Source organism: Hermetia illucens, chromosome 2 (assembly GCF_905115235.1).
Source record: "Hermetia illucens chromosome 2, iHerIll2.2.curated.20191125, whole genome shotgun sequence".
Classification (NCBI taxonomy): domain Eukaryota; kingdom Metazoa; phylum Arthropoda; class Insecta; order Diptera; family Stratiomyidae; genus Hermetia; species Hermetia illucens.
In genome coordinates this window covers 152,382,269-152,406,194 of record NC_051850.1, presented here as the reverse complement: position 1 = coordinate 152,406,194, position 23,926 = coordinate 152,382,269, and the positions used below count along the sequence as shown (strand labels likewise).

At 39.2% G+C, this 23,926-nt stretch overlaps 1 protein-coding gene and 1 long non-coding RNA gene across 4 annotated transcripts in view; one reads left to right on the top strand and one right to left on the bottom strand.

Annotated features, from left to right (window-relative positions):
• LOC119648057 (translation initiation factor IF-2-like) overlaps positions 1 to 18,918 on the bottom strand; it is a 63,651-nt gene extending 44,733 nt beyond the window's left edge. For all 3 annotated transcript variants that reach the window (XM_038049522.1, XM_038049523.1, XM_038049524.1), the window contains exon 1: positions 18,663 to 18,918. In XM_038049522.1, coding sequence (XP_037905450.1) covers positions 18,663 to 18,680 — 18 coding nt within the window. In that variant the 5' untranslated portion in view covers positions 18,681 to 18,918. The remainder of the gene's footprint in view (positions 1 to 18,662) is intronic.
• Positions 8,661 to 9,137, top strand: LOC119648059. Its single transcript, XR_005249010.1, has 3 exons — positions 8,661 to 8,745; positions 8,810 to 8,914; positions 8,968 to 9,137. It is a non-coding gene; the product is annotated as an uncharacterized LOC119648059 (long non-coding RNA).
• Positions 18,919 to 23,926: the final 5,008 nt, after the last annotated feature.

Genomic DNA, 23,926 nt, shown 5'->3' with positions numbered 1-23,926 from the left:
TCTGACAATCAGGTGTTAGTTAACACTGAAGCCATCCACAACACAGCCCTCTGCAGCACCTATAAGAGGGAAATGGATGCCGCAATAACCGCAGTCAACAGAGATCTTCAAGATGGTTTGGCGATGAATGTAAGCTAGCAACGGAACGGAAGAATGCTGCATACCGAGTGGTGTTGGATTCTCAAAGAACGCGGGCACGTGCAGAGACTTATCATGAACTCCCCCGACCGGAGAAGCGACTTCACAGACGGAAAAAGGAAGCCTGGGAGAACCAACAAGTCTGTGAACTCAAAAAGTACAGGGAGAAACCGCACTAGGCGTGGAAGTTTTGCCAACTAGTCAGCAGGATGAAGCTTTATACACCTCGATGCTCATCCAGCCGAGACAAAAAGTGAAATCTGATTTCCGACGGAATGGGCATATTGGAGCGATGGGTTGAGTACTTTGATGAACTACTGAACAAACAGAACATCGACGAGTTGGAGATCTCGCCATCTCAAAGCGACGGACAAATACTGCCACCACCAAATACAGAAGAAACAGTCCGTGTAATTCATCGGCTTAAAAATCATAAGTCGCTAGGAGCCGATGGAATCGCAGCCGAATTGATCAAATATGGAGGCGACCAATTACACCAAGGGGTTCATCAACTTGTGCTCAAGGTGTGGGACGGCGAATCAATGCCTGACGACTGGCAAAGAGGCATTATCTGTCTCATACATAAAAAGGGAGATATCACGCAATGCAGCAATTATAGAGTTATCACGTTGCTGAGTACCATCTATAAGATATTCTCCCTATCTTGCTAGGCCGGATAGCCCCATACGTCCACGCCATCATTGCCCCATACGAAAGAGGCTTCACTCCAGGAAAATCACCAACAGATCAGATTTTCCCTCTACGGCAGGCGATGGAAAGACTGTTGGAATATGGATATCAGTTTCACCGTCTTTTCATCGACTTTAAAGCCGCCTATGATAGCATAGCCAGGGTAAAAGTGTACACGGCTATGAGAGAATTCGGTATCCCGACCAAATTGATAAGACTTACTAGGCTGAACCTGATCAATGTGCGAGGCTGGATAAAAGCAACAGGATCACTTTCAAGACCATTCGATATCAACAACGGTCTACGACAAGGAGAGGCCCTATCATGCGTCCTCTTTAACTTGGCACTGGAGAAAGTGACCCCTGATGCTGACGTAAATGCGACGGGTACGATTCTCTTTATGTCTACCTAACTACTGGCCTATGTTGACGATATCCACAACATAGGAAGAACCGCCCTAGTCAAACGGGAAGAATAAATATAGGAAACTACAACTTTGAGACCGTTGATAATTTCTCCTATCAAGGGTCGAAAATCACAACCGATAACAGTTACGACGATGAAGTCCGCGCACGGTTGTTGTCAGCCAACAGAGCCTATTTCAGCTTACAAACATTGTTTCGCTCGAAACGTCTCACCATGGGGTTAAAGCTCTTACTGTACAAGACTATGATCTTGCCAGTCCTTATGTATTTCTCAGGTTCTTAGGAAAAAAAATTGCGAACTCTTGGCTGCGTTTGGGAGAAGAAGAACTTTTCGGCCCGCTACATGATGATGGGCAATTTCGCAGCCTACATAACGACGAAATCTATGAGCGATCGTCTGGTGGTGGATAAAATCCGGCTCAACAGGCTGCGGTGGGCGGGACACTTAATCCGTATGGATGAGGATGATCCAGCCCGGAAAGTCTGTAAAGGCAATATTTATGGTATAAAAAGTAGACGAGGCAGACCCTGCCTAAGGTAGAGCGATGGCGTAGGTCAGGACGCCAGACAGCTTTTAGGGATATCGAATTGGTGGACCCCGGCACAAAATCGGGATATCTGGAGTTCCTTATTAAGACATGCCTAGACCGGATACCGGTTGTTGCGCCGGTGACGATGGTAAAGTTTTTGATAACGCTAGAGAATTTAAGAAGACCTAAGTCCAAAAACAAAATCAATGCCAGCAAATGGGAAGACTGTGTTATATTTCGTAATTTCATGATCTTTGTATGCCGTTGCGTTTCTATTTTAAAATATGTAGTAGAAATTATTACGATTATCTCCAACATTCCAAAAAATTGGTCCCTTTTAAAAAACATAACATAAACCATAACAAAGGAAAGTTTGGTACAAACGTCGCTATTGTCAACTTGCACTAAGTAAAGGGTATTTTCCATGGAGTGTTTTTGATTCAGCAATGACACGTTGCATCCTTGAACTGCCCAGAACGTCCGCTTTCTTTCTGTGCTGTCTCCCGTGCTTTCCTCTGATGTCCCCTGCTATTTATCCACTACCATAAATTTAACTCGTCCAAAGTTTCTGTAGCCAAACCAGATTTCGTCCTAATGAAAAAACGGTCTGGATAGAATTTCCTTGGAAATATAGACATCTGTTAACACTTTGATGCAAAAGGTGCACAGACTAGCTCCATTAAACATAGTTGTCGTAAGTGATATTATGAATGCCTCTTGTTTGTTGCCTATTTATTCCATTTTTGCATGGAAACACCGATAAAATGTTCTTTCATAGAATAGTAGGGATGTTGTTTTCGTAAATTACATAGATAAGACCATAGGACCAAACGACGGTCGATAGCCACTCAACATATAAATCCATGTGTGAGGAATATATAATGGAAGAACTCTGCCAGGGGTCATTCAAAAGCATTATGAGTTTGGGCACTATAAGCTGGGACGAGACTACATATGTATTTTAGAATATGTAGATAGAATTATTCGTATACAGATTTTCAGTGTTGTAAAGATAGAGGGAGATAGGGCAGAGATGAAGCAGCGTCTAATGAGTTGTATCAAGCTCTGCCCTGGATGAAATTGTAAATCGTCTGCATTTGTTTTGAGATACTTGGACGCTAGGTTCATGACCGGAAAAACTGGAAGTAAGTTGCTCTCCAATAGGTCCATACCGATACCGTGACTATGCGCACTTAGACAAAACAGTCCTCAGACAAAACTATGAAGATAATACGGTTTTTCAACTAAAGAGAGTGACTGATCTTTCATTGAACTGAGTGGAATGAAAGACAATTACTACCATTGCCATTGGTCCAAATTACAGTAACATGTCCCAGAATATTATGGACTATTAAATCATAAATAATGACTATATAATTTAAGAGATAGAAAGCATTGAGAAAACGGTTGGATAATCTGGAACCTCGGCTGATAGTATCGATCGACATAGATTAAATCAAAGTTACTCCAAGATGAGGTAATCGGAGTCAATATTTGACCATCGAGATTTTTCTTTTTATTCTTATTCATTTTCATTACCAGAAAAGCTGGCTATAGAACCACTCTAAAAATGCAAATATGCTAGTTAGGGTAATTTCATAGACTAGAATAAGAGAGGACAGCACAAACTCCCAAGGAGATTCCCTAGACTGAAAAAATACAAACAAAACCTGGTTTCATTGCAGGACCCATTTTCACTCAGTAGACGAAAGAAAACTATTCAAAACCTTTCGTGACGCATTTCAACGTGGTTAAAATTTTCCACAAGAAAATTCTAAGTTCAGAAAAGGATAATAAGCTTCACGTTTGAGATATACCGCGTCATTGCGCAGTGAAATTATCCAATTAATGCAGATCGTAAGAACTAAAGAAGAGGGTATGATCTGTTTAGAGTGAATGATTAGACCAAGACCACTAGGAATCAAATGGTTCCTGCTTACGACAGGGTGAATATTCGAACGTACATTGAAAAGTGTTTAACCTTCATCCGTCCCTCATTTCCCCACACATTAAAGTTCCTCGCGTATCAAATTGATACCCCATAGAAAGTAGACGTGTTTCATGCATTTTTATTTATTTTTATTTGGAAAAATAAAATAAATAATAAAATATTTCGAAAATATTTTATTTAAAAAAAATTGAATTCAGTTCATAAGTATTTATTAAAAAAAAGTCGATTTTCGCAAAAAACTTTCAATCCCGAAATGTAAAAAATGAAAAAATGAATTAAATGATAGTTTATCAATGCAGTTTGTGCATAGTTTGAAATGATGTGCATTGCAAACATAAGTTATACACTTATCACAGCGATTGCCGTATAAATTTTTGTTGTTTTTATATTCGCAATGTGCACAACGACTTCGTTTTCCTGCTGACGGAGCATGCGTGAGTTTTTGAGAATTTGGTAAATTCGATTTTTGCGATGCGTTTGTCGTTGATGTTGGCGCTGCTGATGTTGATGTCGTTGGTGATGATGATCTTGATGAAATATTCTGAATTTCATCTATAACAGCATTTGCATTTGGTGTTCGAGGACGAGTTTTTCTGTTCGCAATATATGGTGTAACTAATTGCTTTCCGAGCTCCACTAAGTACAAGCGACGGCGATACTTTTTTTTCTCATATTTCCAATCTGCGTTGAGATGAATAAATATTACGAAACTGTTGTATGCTGAAGTATCAAGGATGTTACAGAAAAGGGCTAATGGCCAACGATTCACCTTGCGTTTGCAGCGATAAGTGCCTACGAGTTTATCTAGAGAATCAACACCACCTTTCGTCGCATTATAGAATCGAATAATTTCCGGCTTTTTTTGTTCGTCGTTAGCCACACTTTTCTGGTCATGAAGTGTACTAAATAGAGTGACAAAACGATTCTTTTTTGGTACGTAAGAGACCATTGTGCTGCGCAAATCATGATCGAACACAAATTCGGAATGATATACTGGTTTGTTTTTCATTTGCAGCAGCAATGGTGGAATTTCTTTTCGATTTTTTCTGATCGTTCCAATCAACTTGTTTTGTTTCTTTTTCAATTCTAGGGCCAACTACCGTGAAGTAAAAAAATTATCTGTTGTGATGTTACGACAACTCAGTTGATTGCTTAGAGTCAGAACAACTCTTTGGCCTTGATTTACTTCTGCTTTACAATTTCGATCGCGACCCGTATATACTTGAAGATTCCAAGCATAATATGTACTTGCATCGCACAAACACCATATTTTGATACCGTATTTATGCGGTTTTGATGGTATATATTGTGTAAATGGGCAGCGACCGCGAAATGGTACAAGTTGTTCATCTACTGTAACGTTTTTTCCAACAGTGTAACTCATTTTCAATCGATTCACCCATTTGTCGTAAACGTTTCGTATTGGTGCCAATTTATCTCTTGATCGAATTCCCTTTCTCTGTTCTTTGTCATCGCAACGAATGCATTCATTTATTAGTTTGAATTTTTTCAAAGTCATTGTGGCGCGGAAGATTGGTGGTCCTGTTTGGTCATCCCACAATTCATTTATACATTGCCCATGCGATCTGTACACGCCAGCTAATATTAGCAAACCAAGCAAGCAAAGAAGCAATATCAACTGGTAACCAAAGTTCCTTGTATTTTCGAGATCCATATAAATTTGTCATTTCAACTATTGTCTTTTCGATTGGTTCCATGAATAATAGAAAAGACGACAAAATATCAGTACATCGTGACGACGCAAACAAAGTTGGACCTGTTCAAGCACACAAGCATAACAAGAAGAAGTAGAATATGAAGAAAAATTTACCAGGTGTTTCATGTAGAGCAAATGAAGCATTAGATCTATTCGGCAATTGTGGCGGCGGCTCGAAATAATAACAATATTTTCCATCTTTCGATAACACAAACTCCTTCGGTTCAGAACAAGTAGTTTCATGTTGCTGTGGTTCATTATCTACAACATCGTCGTCTGACTCATATTCACTACTTTCATCATTTTCACCCGGTTCTGGTAAATATTCTTCGTCGTCACTACTAGTTTCAAATGGATCAAAATCACTTTCTTCCTCGTCGTCTTCACGAGGATCGAAATCAAATAATTTCGACATTTCGACAATAAAACGCGAAAGTGAACACAAAATTTTCAAAACGCATAACCGCTATGGCGCTGCTTACGCTTGGCAAGCAGACAGAACTGTGTTCGTTTGATAGCTACAAGAAAACAAATGTCGGTACTGTACCTCTGTTCCGAACACATAACATTACGTAGTATCAATTTGATACGCGAGGAGCTTTTACGTGACTTTTTTTATTGTGCCAATTGGGTGAAAAATAGAAAAGAAGGAAATATATTATCTAATGAATTTCATAAAAATATTCCTTGGGCCAAAAAAGCAGGTCAAAATATTAATATTACTACAAAATGCAGAACGTGAAAGTAGCGATTCGTATCAAATTGATACGAGGGACGGATGAAGGTTAATTAGAACAGAACAGGGAACGTAAAAATGTGCTTTTGTCGTGGAGTATTCGAGGAAAATGTTACAGCATTACAGAGTCACAGGGTTATCCTGACGGATAGTGGCACCCCCACCCCTATTGATAATATAGGTTTCATTCAAATTATTCCGTTATAGCTAATTCTTAAATTCAGAATTGCTAGAATCCAGTTAAATATTGAGCTCAGCATTCTGAAGGGAACGAAAGTAGAAAGGTTAGTCCACCCTCTACTATAGTAGGAGGAACGGTCGTTATAGCACCGACATAACTTCGCAATCCCAGATTGGAAATAAACTTTTGTGTTCCGCGAAAGCACATCCTGTTTCCAATAAGCTAGGGCTATTTCAGAAAATGTCGTGGAGGCCGCACTCAATCAAATAAGCGATAATCGATAACGATAACGGTAAGCACTTTAAACGGAGGACTTTAAACAGGTGAGGATAAGATCGCAGTTGATAGTTGCCAGGGCTGAATGCAGACTTTCGATATTGGTTTTCCAAAAGTTGACCTTAGGAGGCTTCCTGACAACTTGAGAGTTAAGATATTCTCCGCTCCCATATTCTCCTAATATAGTCAAGATGGCTCAACTTGGGTTGAGCGGAGAGAGTCGTAGGGTAATAATAATAGTAATAATAATAGAGAGATTTGGTCTGTTCAAAATGGCTCTATCATAGCAAAAGACAATGTAGCTTTTAAGGAGCTCAGAATCCAAACCCTTAGCGTTCATCCACATTTCAGAGAGGCGAATAATGTGGTATTGGTAACCCAGGGCAAATATATTAAAAGGAAACAGCATGGTTCTTACATTTCTCACAGTATGGTAGAAACGTCTTATGCGGATAAACTTCAACTGGTCAACTATTATACGTCAACTTCACAAAAGGGGAAAACGTCAGTATTAACCAAAATTTTCCCCGGGACTAAAAATTAGGAATTTAGGCGCCCCAACACTAACGCCGTGGTCAGCGGTCACAATGGCAGATGAGGCAACCAAGAAGAGTTGTTGTATGAACGAATGAAACATATTAAGCACTAATATATTGACGGGTCTCACTGTTGTATCCAGTTAATCTGGGGAAGAACATTTTAATTCCAGAAAACTCGCCCTCATTAATCAATCAATATTGTCATTATCTACTTGTCCACTTATTGATATTATTTTTTCCATAATAGATGATGAGCCCTTAGAGTGGGTATCAGATATAACTAAGAGATGCGTGCTTTTCATTTTAACAATGCAACTCTTTTCAGTATTTCAAAGGAATAAGTTAAATAGAAAATTTTGAAAGGGTAAAAAGTATTTCACAAGCTATAAAATTATCTTGGGGTGATAAAAGCGTTTTTGATTTTTTCATAATTTTAAATGGAGAAATGTTTCTTTCTATAGTAAATGCAGATTAAAACTATCATAACTGGATAACTGTTAACACTGTTAACATTGTTCTACAAATCCACTAGCACTTCTAAAATGTTCTTCTTTCAAGTATAATAGTTAAAATAATATTCTAGTAATTTGATAATTCTATTTGATAAAATTCATTGTCTACGATTAATTTTCAAAAAAAAAATAATGACAGTAATTAAACAAGAAATTTTTACAACTGACAAAGAGAAAAGTTCTATCGAAATATGATTAAATATTCCCAAGCCATTCCAAAAAGTATGCATTGCGTCTTTGAAAAAAAGATGGAAATGGTCCATTATTTTGTATAAAAATACAAATAGAAATCAGGCGTGTCCACCTTAATGGCATTTAGATCAGATATTTTGACAAATGCTAACCATCTAATGGTTAGAAAATCCCCGGATTATTTTGGTGTCCACTTTTGTCTTGAAAAGTATTTGCGAAATTGGCGGATTATTACCCACTCTAGTCATGTAAGCTGGTGCAAAGACATCACTAATAGTAGTGCAATTATCCGCTTAAGAATTTCAAAAAGAACTATTGAATGAACTTCTAACAGAGATCACATAGTAAACTTATCTATAGATTTATTAGCTTAATTTAGTTTTGCCTTAAGGTATCAATAGAAAAAATAAGCTTCTTACTAGTTGGCAAAAATAAATAAATAATCTGAATATACTAGGCATTTCGACGGCGTGGATTTTTTTCTTTTTTTTTGTTTATCATAAAAAATTGAACGGAAATAAATGCATTTACTTTTGCAATACGGTCACAATGCAATTGTAATTCAATATGTGCGAAATTTTGAATACCATCTTGTAAATCAATTCAGTTTCTTGTTTTTAAACTTTTAATTTTACCAAGCCTTTTGAGGAATTACTGCTGAAAAAACTTTAAAGTAATTTTCATCTATTACTTTTGTCTCTTCAATCAAATAAACCGATTTTCCAATTTAAATGAGAGTTCCATATCATCAATTAAAACCCTCATTTACATTTATTTACAGTACCAACAAAATTGATGAGATCATTGACTGTCCTGAATAGCATCTGAAATTCTTAATCATCATCACCGAGAACTACGGTAGCAACCTATTATATTAGTATCCAGAACCAATTGCGAATACTAAAATGTCTTCTCCTAATAGCAGCAGGAAAATAGAACAAATCCAGTGAATGAAAATAAACGTGTAATGAATACTTAAAACGAGGGTTCTTTGAAAGATATTTGCAACTGGAAAGTCCAAAGAAATGTATGTACTCGTATTTTGCATAATTATAGATTTTTTGGTAACTTTATTTTCAGTAGTGAATTGCTTGTATTGGTCAGTAATTTGGCAGTAACTTCTCAAAAAGGTTAAAGAAAATTGAATTCATCTTCATTAGGATGGGGTGCACGAAGGCTTAACGTGAGGACAGAATTATTATTTTCAGATTCAGTGAGCCAGATGCATACTGACATTTAATTCGATTTAATTCAATTTTTATCTATTTGTTCATTAAAATAAGAAATAGATATTGTCGTCCCTCGATTCAGTTTAAATTACATCTGTTACGTGCTGTTATGTGGTTTTATTATATATTATATTTATCATCACGTATCCATCTAGAAATTCACTATAATCACAATAACGTAATATCAGAAATATTTATATTTCCCAGAAATTTAAGGTTAAATAAATATTCGCGTGGAATGTCTTACTCCATTGTGGAGTATATTAAAAATATCGGTAAAATCCAACCAACCGTTTCATAAAATTTATTCTTTATATATGATAGCACCCCATGGTTAAATGGTTTTCGCAAATGAGTATTTACTCTCATCTCTTAATGACACAAAATATTTTTCCTACAGTAATATATGCAAAACTGTATTTTGGAATTAACTACCTGGGAACCAATTTGGGTTACTTTATTTTCGCAGAAGTCAATAAGGAAGTTGTGATTTTGAAGATGCTTGGTGGGCCATCAAAAAAAGATTGAAGGATGGGAAAATTTTCTTATCTTATTTGCTGGACGTTTTGAATTTAGAATGAAAAAATGGACGTTGTCATTACGGCAATATCATTATTTTAGAATGAATGTTAGCTAGAATCTCCTTGGCTTTTAAAGTGACTAAAGACTGTCAATTTCTCATCCGTCCAAATAGGTTCATAACGTAAAACGCTAATCGTTTTAGGGCGAAAATGTAAACATTTGTACATCGACGTTACTTATAAAAATTGGTCGACATTTTGCATTTGTTATTACCTTCAATGTACAATTCTTTCATCCAATATGAGTAAATATTGTAAGAATAATGGTTCCAAATTTTGGTAAGATCTGCTAGTCTCATAGCCAAAATAGGACGCCCGTTATTCCGTCGATCTGCTCCACATATCACATCTCCTTAAGCATTCTATTTATTTTTCTACATTCAACTTCTACATAGTTTCTCAATTCCACACTTGAATCAAACATAAAAGGAACATTGAAATTTTATAATTTTTCCATTCAAAATTCAATTCTAATAAATTCTTTTTCCAATTCATGACTTTCCTGAAGTTATCGATACTAAGCTAACGTAAACAGTATTCATTCACATTTCATTACACTTGTCAGTGGTATTATGCTATTGCTGGTATTATAGGCAACTAGATGGATGGTGAGACATTGAGCAGTGAAGAATATGGTTAAAATTCAACAAGTTCAATTGAGCGTAAATGAAATTATGTTAGAGTATCCTATCCAACGGATCTTATCGAGTAAGTCTTCACATAAAGTAGAATTTCGATTGAAGGATTATACAGAATTGATGTAGAATAGAATTTATAAAAATATCAAACTGGTATTTGGCAAAAGCAGAAATTTAGAATGAATTTGATGAAACGATTTGCCTAAATGATTTAAAACGGTGAAAGTCAACGAAAAAGTGGAGATAAGAATAATAGAATTTTAATGTATCCCGGAAACCACCTCTTTCTGCAGATATGTTAAATCGATCTGTTCGTGATACAAAACAAGGAATATTGTGGGATTCGCATCCGTACTTGCGGATTGGTCATGAGTTCACATTCATACTTCCTTCAGAAAGCTAAGTTTTTGCTTGAAAATCTTCTTGAATAACTGTGATATAAAAGAGATCAAAGTGGCAAGTACTCTGGACATCTTCTCAAATTAACTAGTAAAATGGTCTGGATTTACGTAGCGGTGAGCATTTTGATGGGTTTGCACTTAGATACGACTAGATCTGATCTTTGCTCTAGTGGGGCGTATGTTTTTTTTCCCATCTTCTGTTTATCACAATATACATAGCTCCACTTCATTGAAACTAAGAACCGAAGTCGGAGGTCGACTGAAGCATTGGTGAAAAGAACCACAAATTATTAATTGAAATGGATTGCTATTAAATTTTTGCGACTCCAAAACTACAGTAGTTAGCAAACTTTTAGTCTTCGAACAGCTTACGACATCGAAATATTTTTAAATCCTGCCTTCATAAGATTCCCCGTAAATACGAATAACGTGTGTCGGATCCACTGAATCGATTTTTTTTAGCGTCAATTGTATCTAGATATATTGAAGAATATATGGGCAAAGTGATTTTTTGATATTCGGAGTCTTCCGGAAATTATAGTGTTAAACACGTAATAAGTGACATGCCAGATTTATGTCGATCGCCGTAATAAAGCGCATATTTGTCGGTCAGAATGACGTTCGAATGACTTCACTAAAAAGACAAGAATTGAAGCCAAGGCTGTACATGTGTTTCTTGAAGAAATCTAAGGTTTATGGACTGGGTATAGCAGATTAATGATCAGTTAAGATTTTATGGCTAAAAATCACATTCTACTTTTTAAATGCGTTTTTCTCGAAAGTGCATATTGAAAATCTGTTGCCACCATAGCCCAAAATCTATCCAACGAAATTCTTCGAAATTTTCACGACTTATTCAGAAAATATTTCTACGGTCCGCAAACTAGGATAATTACGATTCATTAAGTAGTTTCTTTTATTCACCAGAATTCACACAAAAAAGATTAACACGGCGCCAAAAATTTAGCTTTTAATATTTTTTAATAATCCTAGTTTGCGGACTGTAGTTAAGTCTGCACATTAAAATGCCTTTTACTTTTTTAAGATGATCACAGCGCCCTCTAGCAGCAGACAAAGACCTTTATTGGAGATGAGTGTATAAATTGGTCTGTATTTCAATAATGAACTATGTTATCGGGCAGAAAAAATATTACGCATGCTCAAGATATTAATAAATATAATATATGGTGAAAAAGCGTATTTGTTTCTCTATCCAGTTTTTCACAAAAAATTTCCAGAAAAAGTGAAAAAACGGCCTTCGCCCGGGATGACCCCCTTAAGTACAAAATTTAACAAATGAAAGTCCATTTCATACATACTTCCATAGATTATTGGCTTCCGACCTCCAATCTTCTCATGTTTTTTTTAACTAGTAGCAGAAAACCAAGCAATTTTGTTCAATTTTCATAACTTTTACCTAAGACGAGTTATGATTTGCGCTACTTTTGAAACAGATGAGTGATGGACAAATTCTTGCCCTGGTTCCATCGGTCTTCTGAAGATCGACTCAAACTTCTAGACTTAAATTTCAAATGGAAAATGTCTCCCGAAGGCGGAGGACCTGCAGATTCTTTTTTCGTGAATAACTTCCCGAAGGATCGATACTTTAAGCCTGAGGAGGCCGTCTGCTTCGAGGGCCATTTGCTCTTTTTCCTCATATTGTTTTGGGGCCCCCTACTTCGATTTTCCGTCAGTACCTTCATTACCAACGATGTTTGTCTGCCCTCGCTGATGTGGGTCGTCAGAGAAGTTTTATTACATAAATACGCAACGTCGCACCACAGTCGACGTTCCAAGCTGTCCATCTTTGTCGCGGAATATGACACGTCTACGTAACAAGTGGGAAATTTTGTTTTAAAGTTTGAAGTTGTTAGGTGTTAGGGAACCAAGGGGCAGATAGAAGTACCTCTAGAATAACCTGCATGAGTGCACAAATTAGCGATGATAGAAGCTCAGATTAGGCTTTTGGAAAGTTTGGATGGAATTGGTGAATCCAGGGTCAGATTAATGATAACCGTTAAGCGAGCCCTCTTATCCTAGGGACTGGTATCAGACAAAACAGCACAACTGCGAGATTCTAGTCCAGTGTTAAAAGTGATCTTCTCTACGGTGGAAATGAGGTTATTGACAACCCGAAGGGACGGTATAAGGTCTTACTAACTATCGGCTTATGAAAGCAAATCACGGAGCGTACGGAACTTAAGAAACTTGTTGGCGCTGTGAGTAGGCATTGCGTTAAATCTTGGCAAGTGGAGCGTAACGCGCTACAACAAAAAAAATATTCATTACTGAGCTAGTTAGGAAACCATAAGCTGCCGCAAACAGTTATGATTTCGCTGCCGCATCACGAAAGAACTAGCAGAAAGACCTGCGACCGTCTTTCGATAGGCCTGTGGAGGACGGTAATAATAAAAAGTGAACACCGTACAACATCTGGTGAAGTTACAACTGCTTTGGCTGAAATAGATAGTCACCACAATAAGCGGGTACTACTTCTGGAAATAAAATCAACTTGACCATTAATGCCCTCAAGAGGGGTTTGACGGTTTCTATGCGACACTGCTCACCGCAGCTCCAGCGACATCTTCAAAACAAGTTCTTGCACTCATCTGAAAATCATGGGAATCTGGGATCTTTCCCTATGAGTGGAAGAAGGGTATGATCATCAAGAATCCTAAGGAGAGGACTCCTCTTAAGTTTGATAGTTAGAGACGTATTTACGTGCTTCCGGCCATCTCAAAGGTAAAAGCTACATCCTGCCGAAAAAAAGCGACACAAAAATCTTTACGATAAACTGGACACTCGGGAAGGCAAGAGAGATTTGTACCGACTTGTCAAAACCCAACACCAACGCACACAGGTTATCGAACACTTCTGTTGCGTTAATGACAACAACGATACTTATGCTTACTGACCGACGGACCATGACGGATAGATGGCGGGAATATTTTGGGTAAATTACAGCGGAAGAATTTGTTCGTCCACCACTCATCTGAAGTGGTAGTAGGTTACGAAACCTTACCAGAGGTATATTGATACCATGAGAACCAAGATAGTCCCTGAATTCGCATGTTTAAGGAGAATCCTTGTGTCATGTACGTTCAGCTCGGTTGTTGCGGTTGGCCTCCACGGGGCTCTGATTGTGTTCACAAAATTAATCCATGTCTTAAGAAGGCCGTGAAGTTATGTCCACGAGACAGGTATTCACGTTAAACCGCAGAGACGTATCTGAAGTCGAGGAAGCAATAGAAAGAATGAAATTGGGGAAAGCAACAGGACCAGACGATATCGCATATGAGCTGGGACGCAACACTGTGGTTCAGTGAATTCTTCAATAGGATTATTAAGGAAGGTAGAACACCATCTGACTGTCAAGAAAGTGCCACAGTTCTAATATAGAAAAAGAAAGGTAGTTCAGCAGAATGTTCAAACCACCGTCCTGTCCGGATGCTGTCTCTCGGAATGAAGATTTTTAAATCGGCCAAATAACCGTGAACCAAGCCGAATTTTTCAAGAACTTCGGAACTATTCAATGCAAGCTGCGCGGTTACTCATGGAGAAATATTTCCCTCTTTAAATAACATTTCTGCATTGTGTGCCACATGACCTCATCTGGTATGCTCTACGACAACACCAAGTACCAGAGGAACTGGGTTAAATTGCTCTACCATGATCCGAGAAGTAAAGTTCGAAGTGTGGCGGATCTATCAAAGCCGCTTCGTGTCTCATAAAAAAAGCGCCCTCTCACCACTTCCTTTTGTTCTTATTGTAGACACTGTCACACGGGACACACAACGTCCTATACAATGCTTTATGCAAATGATGTTTTTTTTAGCGTCTAATAGCAAAAATTATCCCAAGCAACTTGTCCAAAAATGAAATGATTGCCTAATGCAACACGGTTCCAGATTGAATCTGAATAAAACTGCTTTTTTGACGACTGAACCCAATGAAACAGGCACAATCACTGTCAATGGCAGTGACCTGTCCAAAATTGAGTGATTTGAATACCTCGAGTCAATGCTATCAGCCAATGGAGAACTACGTTATCTAATTGCTCACGGATGAATTCGCATTCCACAACTCGTGTTCTCTGTAATCGACTTACCGGTGGACGTTACAAATCTACAGTTTACTGCAATATCGTCCTCTCTCTCGCCTTCTATGGTTCTAAGTGTTGGCCGACTATTAAATACAATGAACGGCATTTTGTGGTAATGAAGTGTGAGAGAGAAGTGGTGAGACACGTTTTGATTATATCCAAAATGTGAAAATGAGGAAAATTGCGAAAGAGACACTAACGGGAATTCTCTTGTCAGGATTGATCTGAACTTCGAAGACAATTATAAGTGACCAAAAGGCCGGCCGAAATAACGGTGGCTTGATACGTTGGATGGTGATTTAAAAGCCTCGCGGCTAAATCCAGATCAGCCTGTGATAATAGGAAATGGCGCAACTAATCACGACGAGCCGACCCCGCTTCTGAAGGAGACAAAGACTAAAGAAGAAGACGACGATCCTGAAACATATTTCAATTTTTCACATCATCTCAATCTCAATTTTTAAGGAAAAAAATTTTTTTAATATTGAGGTATGTTGTTTCCAGCGAAAAATAGGCCAATTTTGGTTAATAATCTTCAAAAGAAGACGAGGCAAACCCTGCCTGAAATGGAGCGATAGCGTAGGTAAGGACGCCAGATAGCTTTTAGCGCAAAACCGGGGTTTCTGGGCAGGGATAGACCGGATCCCGATTCTTGCGCCGTTGATGATCATGAATCTTCGAAAGGGTTTAAAATCCCGAAAACCCTATATTTTTGCCGAAATGAAGATGCAACCTGAAGTTAATTGAAATATTCTGTTATGTTCTGATATTTTTGACTGAACTTTAAGAGGGGCATTTTTTATTCTTCAACAAGTAGTACTGCAGCGCTGGACGATTGTGTTTGCCAATTTGCTCTTTTTATTATGTTTAATGATTAATAAGTCAATAAGCAAAATTCAATAAAAAAGCAGATAAAATTTCATGTTTACATGTATTTTTGTTTTTTAATTTTTTTATTGATGATTTAAAGTGCTTTAACAATAGCTTGCCGCCTTAGAGAACAGAGACCAAACTGTTTTTTTTTATTCTGGATCGCTTGACATGACATGACCACATCAACACTCTTCTGTCCATTTTTGAGCTTTGCGCAGAATTCAGATCTCTGCTTCACCTGTTCTTCATAGATTTCGAAAGGCTATGGATAGTGTCAACAGGTAGTGTCTCTGGAATGCTATACGCAGGAGGGGCATTCCGAAGAACCTAATAGCTATTACTATGGATATATATGATGAAGCAAAATGTTATGTGGTGCATCAAGCTAAAGTCACTGAGGAATTTGAAGTTGAAAGTGGAGTCCAGTGAAATTGCATTCTGTGGTTGATAATATTCCGTCCGGAGGACGTGCAGTACTTCAATAGAGTATAATACCTCGGCACCTCGATTAAACTAATGACTTCAGTCTGTTCTTTCACCGAGTCATGGATCTCGTACAGACGGTTCTGGACTAACGAGCAGGACATCAAAGGGTATTGATCAATTTCTCTGCGTTGGTGGTGTCTGTCCATGGTGGCAACAAACTTTATGTGACCAAAAGCATTAACAGCGCCAGATGCACCTTCGCTATTTTGCCTAAATTTTGGTAATTCAGATATCTCAACATCAACATTGAGTTGAGGGTGTTCCGCGTCAATATCCCCCCCACCCCTCTACTATGGGATCAGCCCTTAGGAAGTGGCCACCAGCGTAACTCGGCTCGGCGGTGTTGTCGGTGTACTGTGGCTTGAGAAAATCCTGAACGCTGACCTGAGTCGGCGATCGGGGTTACTGGTAGATGGCTATGCCATGCACTTTTCCCCGACTGGCACCCTAGAATCATGCATCGCAAAACAGTACAAAAGCAATATATAATTCTCGGAAATTCTTGGGGGGGGGCGGTTAAGCGCATTTCGTTGAACCGGAAACGGTGGTGGGTCGGGGTGATGAACAATGTTATACATTAAATCTACAATTGATGAATTCAAAATTATCACAAAAAGGAAGCTTGAAAACTGCGTCTGGCTCAAGATACTGTAGCATGTATAGTTGAAGTTGAAGAACTCCTTAATAAAGATAAATATATGCTAAACATATTTATGGAGATACTTGCTTACATAGCTATATGTTTAATTAGGTTCTTTTACCTCACTGAACTAACTCACGTAGTATCTTCCTGGCGGCAGAGCCAGACACGTGAAATTGAAATAATAGGCTATGTGGGACATATGGTTGACATAAGCTCCCTTCAATTAGCGAGGTTCTTGGCTTAAAGTCATGCCACTGTAATTGCAGCGACAATACGAGCATCTTACACCGAATTGTAACCACCTTCCTAACTGCATAGTAAGTAACAGAATAATGTTTACGGAGGGGTTATTTGCAGTGACTGCTGGTGACCGCTATGTGAAACGTAGGACGTCAGCAAAACCTTTCTTTTGTTCATTATGCCGAGTTAATTTATTAATGAGATTTTAATTGAATTCCACTCTCTACTCATATAATTCAGATACGATACAAAAAAAGCTCCAAGATTCTTATGCTAGAGGGTTAACGTAAGTATATGTATTTTAAACTAGGGGCAAAACCAATTACACATGACAATAAGGAAGAAGAAATTGAGTAAACATTCCGTAGACCTAATGCATTCATGTGAAAAAATATCGGATGCACTGCTAAATGTAACGGAAACTTGAAAAAAGTGCATTGACGAAAACAAGGCAGATAAGTGGCTTTTCATGTCGAGTATCCATGTTATTGTGAAAGAATGGGCTTATCTTGAACCAGACCTGCCTTTTCCTTCTTTTAGAATAAATAACCGAAGAAAAAGTATTTCAATTTATAATTCCAGATTCTCCTTTAAAAATATAGTTTTAAATAAAAAAAGAAATTCGAAACATGCACTTTAATCCTCCGCATTAAAAAAATAATATTTCCGAGGATCTAATGTAAGCTACAGAGTTATGGTAAAACAAAGAAAATTCCCTAACACCCTCCATTTTCCCTTCTTCCTGAGGCCAATAAAGGTTTAATTAATTTTTACCAAGCGCATTGTACCGCGTAATCAACGTATATTTTGATTTGAAATTCTTTGAAAATTTGAAGGACAGTCAACAGAGTTGATCTCTGTTGGGGAAAATTCCATCACACAAACTTTTTAAACTAAATTTAAAATAATTTATTCAATCACGCGTTTTAGTACGTATTGTACTCCTTTTTAGGTTCACTCAAAAAGCTACTTAAAAATTTTCATTTAAAATTTCACCGAATCCATTACTCAAAGAATCGCCTACATTTTTCTCTTCAAAAAACTGCACTGAATTCCATTATCAACTGTCAGTCTTTTCCCTCAAATTCCATAATATTTACCATTTCTAATGACCAGAACGCCCAACAATGGCCTTTAACAAATTTATAGATAAGCTGCTAATGTTCTCGTCAAATATTGACTCGGATGAGAACGAACTTAACAGAAAAAGGAAATCGGAAAAGCTATCACCACTGGTATGTACGTGTATCTAAGTTCGTTGATTATCTGCAAATATACAAATATTTGCATAGCACACTTAATTCTCAGCCTGAAGACGGTCAACTTTGAATTCAACATTTCCAGAATATTTAGCACCACTTTTCTCTTCGCTATTATTTGCCCGGGTAAATAAACTTGGATTCTTGCTTGACTATAAATTTCACCTTCTGCGGTGAATAGTAATTAGGTAACTGTTATTTGTAGAAGTTCTGTTAAGGTAAACTTCTTTCCTATCTCGTCGAATCGATGCACTTTGATTCTCAGATTTATTCGTTAATAGAAACAGAGAAAAGATATTGGAACAGTCTTGTTGGCCACTTACCACCAAAAACAACTTCATAATGTTACTTGTACACAAAACTTGCAGGAATTATATCACTGAGATGGATAAAGCACTCAAATTGCACTTGCTGCGATCAAGTCGAACGAACACTTCCTCGTAAAAAAGATGTTGAGACCCTTGGCTTGAAGAACTGGATGAACTTAAAATTCCGTCTTAGGGCCTATGCTATTCTAGCCGATTTGATCTCGTCAGTGATGTGAAATGAACTGTGCCATCAAGCGTTGCGACCATCGGTTTTTAACAATTGAAGAAGAACTTCTTGAGCTTACAACCTTTGGAAGCTACGTCATGGAGGAGAAGAAAACAGCATGCATACATTCCAAGCATGTAGGAGACATCGAGACATAAGTGCTATCGTTGAGGTGACCACAGTAGCCACTAGCGTGAGGCTTTCTTGCCGGACAGTACACTGGGAAGACGATGTTTCATTGCACTATACGTTTTGGAAATTATCTAAAATTGTTTCGGTTATGATAGGGTAGATAGTAATGGATTCACAACAATTATTGTAAATGCCATTACAACTGATATTTCTTTGTTCCTGGACAGGAACTCCAGGTTAAGCTTCCGGTATGGTAGGGAAGCTGGTAGTATGGATATGGCAAATTCAAAGTAGAACGAAAATAGTTGAATTGATGCCAAAGTACAATTCGGCCTCTGAAAAAAGGACTCATTTTTGGTTCAATTGGGAGTACAATTTTTTTACGACTGTAGAGAACCTCGTTTCAATGGGGCGAATTAGTAAGTTAAACATATCGGAAAATCGGAAGCTGATTGCTTTAGGTATGGAACGTTTTGTGTATTTCATATATAAGAATATTTGAGTGAACATTTGTACTATCTACACCTAGTTAGTTAGTTTAGTTTACTGGGGGAGCCTCAGCTCCGAGCACTCAGGCCATTTTTACGCCCATTGTATTATCCCCGTGAATCGCCTATTCAATGGCTTCCCGCCTACGGTGTTCGCAGGCTTTAGCGAATCAGAGAACATTCTCCAGAAGCAGACAGTGTGCGGATTCTTCATTGAAGAAAACATTGCCAAGGTTCTTCGTCTGAAATCTGAGAATGCCGGGCAGCTGCATAAAAAGTGCAGGGCCGTCTCCTCCTCTTCCTCACATTAGCTAAACATAGCCGAAACCACTACCCCAATCTTTTCCATATGGTAGTTTAAGGAGCAGTGTCCCGTTAAAAGCCCTATTAGGGTTTTCATGTCCCACTTCTTAAGGGATAACAAAAATGCCGTTCTATTGGCTCTAGGCTCTTTCACAAGGTTTTTCGCCTCCCGGCAAGAGTCCAACTTTCTCCACTCGGCTGCGTGAATTCTTGCAATTTCACCCTTCAGAGTAGACTTGACAGTAGATTGTCGAATTCTAAGAGTTGGTTCTGGCCCCATCATTGTGGAACTAGACCGCCGGCGAGCCAGTCTGTCAGCCTCCTCATTACCAGCGATGTTAGAGTGCCCCGGCACCCACATCAGGAATGTTTCGTTCAGTCGGCCAAGTTTCAGCAGCACCTGATGACAACTCCACACCAACTGGCTTGATATGTCGTTTCTATTTAGTGCTGATAATGCCGCCCGACTGTCGGAACAGATTCGAATGGTGCGACCCCTCCATTTTTGAAGCAGACATTCTTCTGTTACCAATGAAATGGCATATATCTCCGCCTCATTCTTCCGAGGGGTCGGACCAGTTCTTAAATCGGATTCTCCGAGAACACCCTTGCGCCCGATCCATCCTCCATGACTGACCCGTCGGTGAAGATTGTTAAGTCTATAATCTGAAAAACTCATGGCCATTTATAGTCCATTCTTCTCTTTCGGTGATTATGACATGCTTGCGCGAAGACTTTTTTGTCCTCCAGGAACCACAGCAGGGTATCCATTACCAACAGCCATAAAAATGGAGAGAGAACCCCTCCCTGTGGGCAGCCCCCGAGACATCCTGTTTAATTAGACTTCTAGTCGACCGATATGAGGATTTTTCTCCACTCTAGCATGTGAAGGATCCAACTGATTAACCGCGGTTCGAGTCCATGCTGTCTTGCCGCGTCACAAATTGCCACGAATGAGGGATAATTAAAGGCACCTTCGATGTCCATGAATGCGCCTAAGGCGTATTCTTTTTCGAACATCGCCTTTTCAATTTTTGCCGTAAGTTTATGGAGTGCTGTCTCCATGGATTCTCCTTTCTGGTAGGCGTATTGCCTATGGTGAATTGGCCACTTAGGAATGTGTGTATCCCTTATGCACCGATCTACTAGTCTTTCTAGTCCTTTTAGTAGAAAGGACGTTAGACTGATCGGTTGGAAGCTTTTTGCGTCTGTGTAGATGGGTTTCCCTGGTTTGAGAATGAAAAACACCTTCACATCACGCCATTTAATTGGAATATACGCATGTGCTAGGCATGCGCGATATATATTCCGAATATGTAGACCCAGGGCATCCATTTCCTCTATGACTAGCACAGGAATGATGCTATCCGGACCTGCAGACTTGTATCTATGGCTCTGTTGTTAGTCTGATGGTAAGTATGCCTTCATATGCCTTTCTGAGGTTTATAATGGATGTCTCCTGCAGGTCGGCATACTTTAACTGCTCTGCTACGGCAGTGCAGATTTCTGTATTGGAAGTGACCATCGTCTAGGTACTTCCACAATATAGTGATATTATGCTTTTGATCACGCACACAGCACTTCCTCCAAGTAAATTTTTAACTTGACTGCAGAAGTCTTCGGCTTTGCTCTCTTCGGGCTCTTTCAGCCCCATTATTAGATTCCTATTTTGGTTCCTTCGAATCCTGCTTACCTTATGCCTTCCTTAGTATATCTGCCTAAGGCATACTACCCGTGCTTGATATGATTATCGCCTCAGGACGGATCCACATTTTCTCTTTCTTCTTTTTAGCCTTTTTGGCTCAACTTCAGTCCAATCGCCGCTCATTTTTTGATTGAACTTCGGTTCCGTCGACAGCGTTAGTGTTTTAGGCACAATTTTTTCGCCTACCGCGGTTTTAGGTCCCTTCCTCACGGTGGGTGACATGCCTTTTTGCTTTTTTTTTGGGAACAAACAAGTTCCCTGGCTGTTCGGCTTCCCTTTCCCAAAACCTTTTGTTTCTTTGATTATCCACGAGTATACGGTTGACTGCGTTACCACCTAAGGAGTAATTTAAGGGCTCTCTGAATGCTTGGTGCGTGATGTGCTTGTTTTTGATAAATTCCGACAGTTGAACAATTTTCGATTCAAGCAAAATGAAGAGTGACGCTTTCAGGTTGCACTTCGGCTGCATAGTCTCCATAGTCCCAGAGCGACCTTGATTCTTGTTTTCGCACATTTCAGGGCATTTACAGAACTCTTTTGTCCCCCCTCCTCCCTGGTTATTGGAGAAGATCTGATAATCAATGAACGGATCCGGATCTCGATCCTGCGGAGCGTCCTCTGACCCCTTACGCTCGGACACGGTTGGACACGGTTGGTTTCCCTACGCCTACCATTCTCCCCAGGGCACATGTTTCTGCAATTTTCTTGTTAAGGGTATTCTAGAGAGCAAAGTATTCGGTTTAAACACTTCCTCGTTTGTTTAAGCTGATTGTAGCATTAGATGCTACGATGGAAAAGTTATCCACTGAGGCACTGTTGTCGAGGGATATCAGCGACCGGGAGGCTGCTTGCCCACTCCTAAAATCTGCCGACACTGGAATTTCGAGATTCCAGGAGGAAAACTTAAGTTCCATTATAAACATTAATTGCACCCAACCAAACAGAAAAGGACTTTTTTATAATCTATTTATATCAAAGGGTTTGCTTCCATCCTTATGAACTACTGTATGTTATAATTCATATTATTTTGTTAAAAGTGGGAGCAGAATAAGAGACTACATAGTAATCTCGTCATCTTCTATCTCTCAGATCCTTAAGAGTTTTCGGAAGAGAGTAGCTCGAAATCGCTTGCACCTTGACTGGGTCCGGTTGGATGTTTTCAGGGGTACTCAGGTGCAATGCACTCGATGTGTTCTAAATGCTCGGACTTAAAGGACAACGTGACTAGAACATCATTCAAATCTACGAAACAGAAGTGGAGGTTCCACAGCACAGAGTGGATGAATCTTCGAAAGGTTTGCGCCGCGATGTACAGTCTAAAAGTCATCCTTGTGAATTCGAACAGTCCGAAAGGTGTGCATATTGCAGCTTTCGGAATGCCTTCGATAGCTACAGGGATCTGATGGTATGCCTTGACTGAGTTCAAGATTGAGAAACCACGCCAGTTAGGGAGGTTGTGCGCAAAGTCGTGAATGAGGTAGTGATCTGGCGTGGACTCAGCATTCAGACGTCTGCTGTCGCCACAAGGTCTCCATTCGCCATATGATTTAGAAACCATGTGAAGTGGCAAAGACCAACATTTGTGTGAAGGTGTGTAAATACCATGCTTAAGAAGTTCTTCGAACTCTTTCCGCACAACTACGAGCTTCTGCGGTGGTAATGGACGCATCTTAGAGAAAAATGAAGAGCCAGTAGCGTTGAAGTGGTGCTGAACATCATACTTAACGGGCTCAGAGAGACTACGTTTGGTAGTGATGTTGCGGAATTTTCGAAGAAGTGCGTGAATATGTGAGTCAGCAACGTCTTTAAAAACGATCGAAACAGTACTGGGTGAGCAAGATGAGATTTTTTCTGATGACTTAAGGGAAGTAATTAGGTTAATCAGGGACCTGCTATGTATATCCGCTAGCAATCCGCGTCTAAGATGGGTGTGTTAATGCCCGCGATAGTGAAATGCCAAGAAAACACTCGTCGAAGTCCTAAACTCAAGTTTATCTGTCTGTGCCCATAAGCAACATACGATTAACTGCCGCGAGTTTTAATGATTACGGTGTTAAATGATGGTGCCGGGATACGGAAAAACCCGAAAGTTTAGCACCTGTCTCGATCAGGTAGTTCGGCCGGCTCAAGGGGTCATAGATCGTTAGGCGACGTGATGCTGCATTTTGGGTAGCACTCACCAGAACTCCCGGTAAGTCTAATCTGTTCGGTGAGGAATTGTAGGGGCTGGTAAATTTTTGTCTTTTCAGCAAACCATGGTACCAGCACGGCTCGGTACTTGCGGAGGTCCCAACGACCTACTAACCAACTAGGGGAACCATGCTGCCGGGGTCCTATGCCAAAATGGCGGCACCCGTACGGCCACGGTAGTTTTTCCGGCATTTGCCTCTATTCCGAAAGACATCGTTTAGCGGAAGCGAACAAC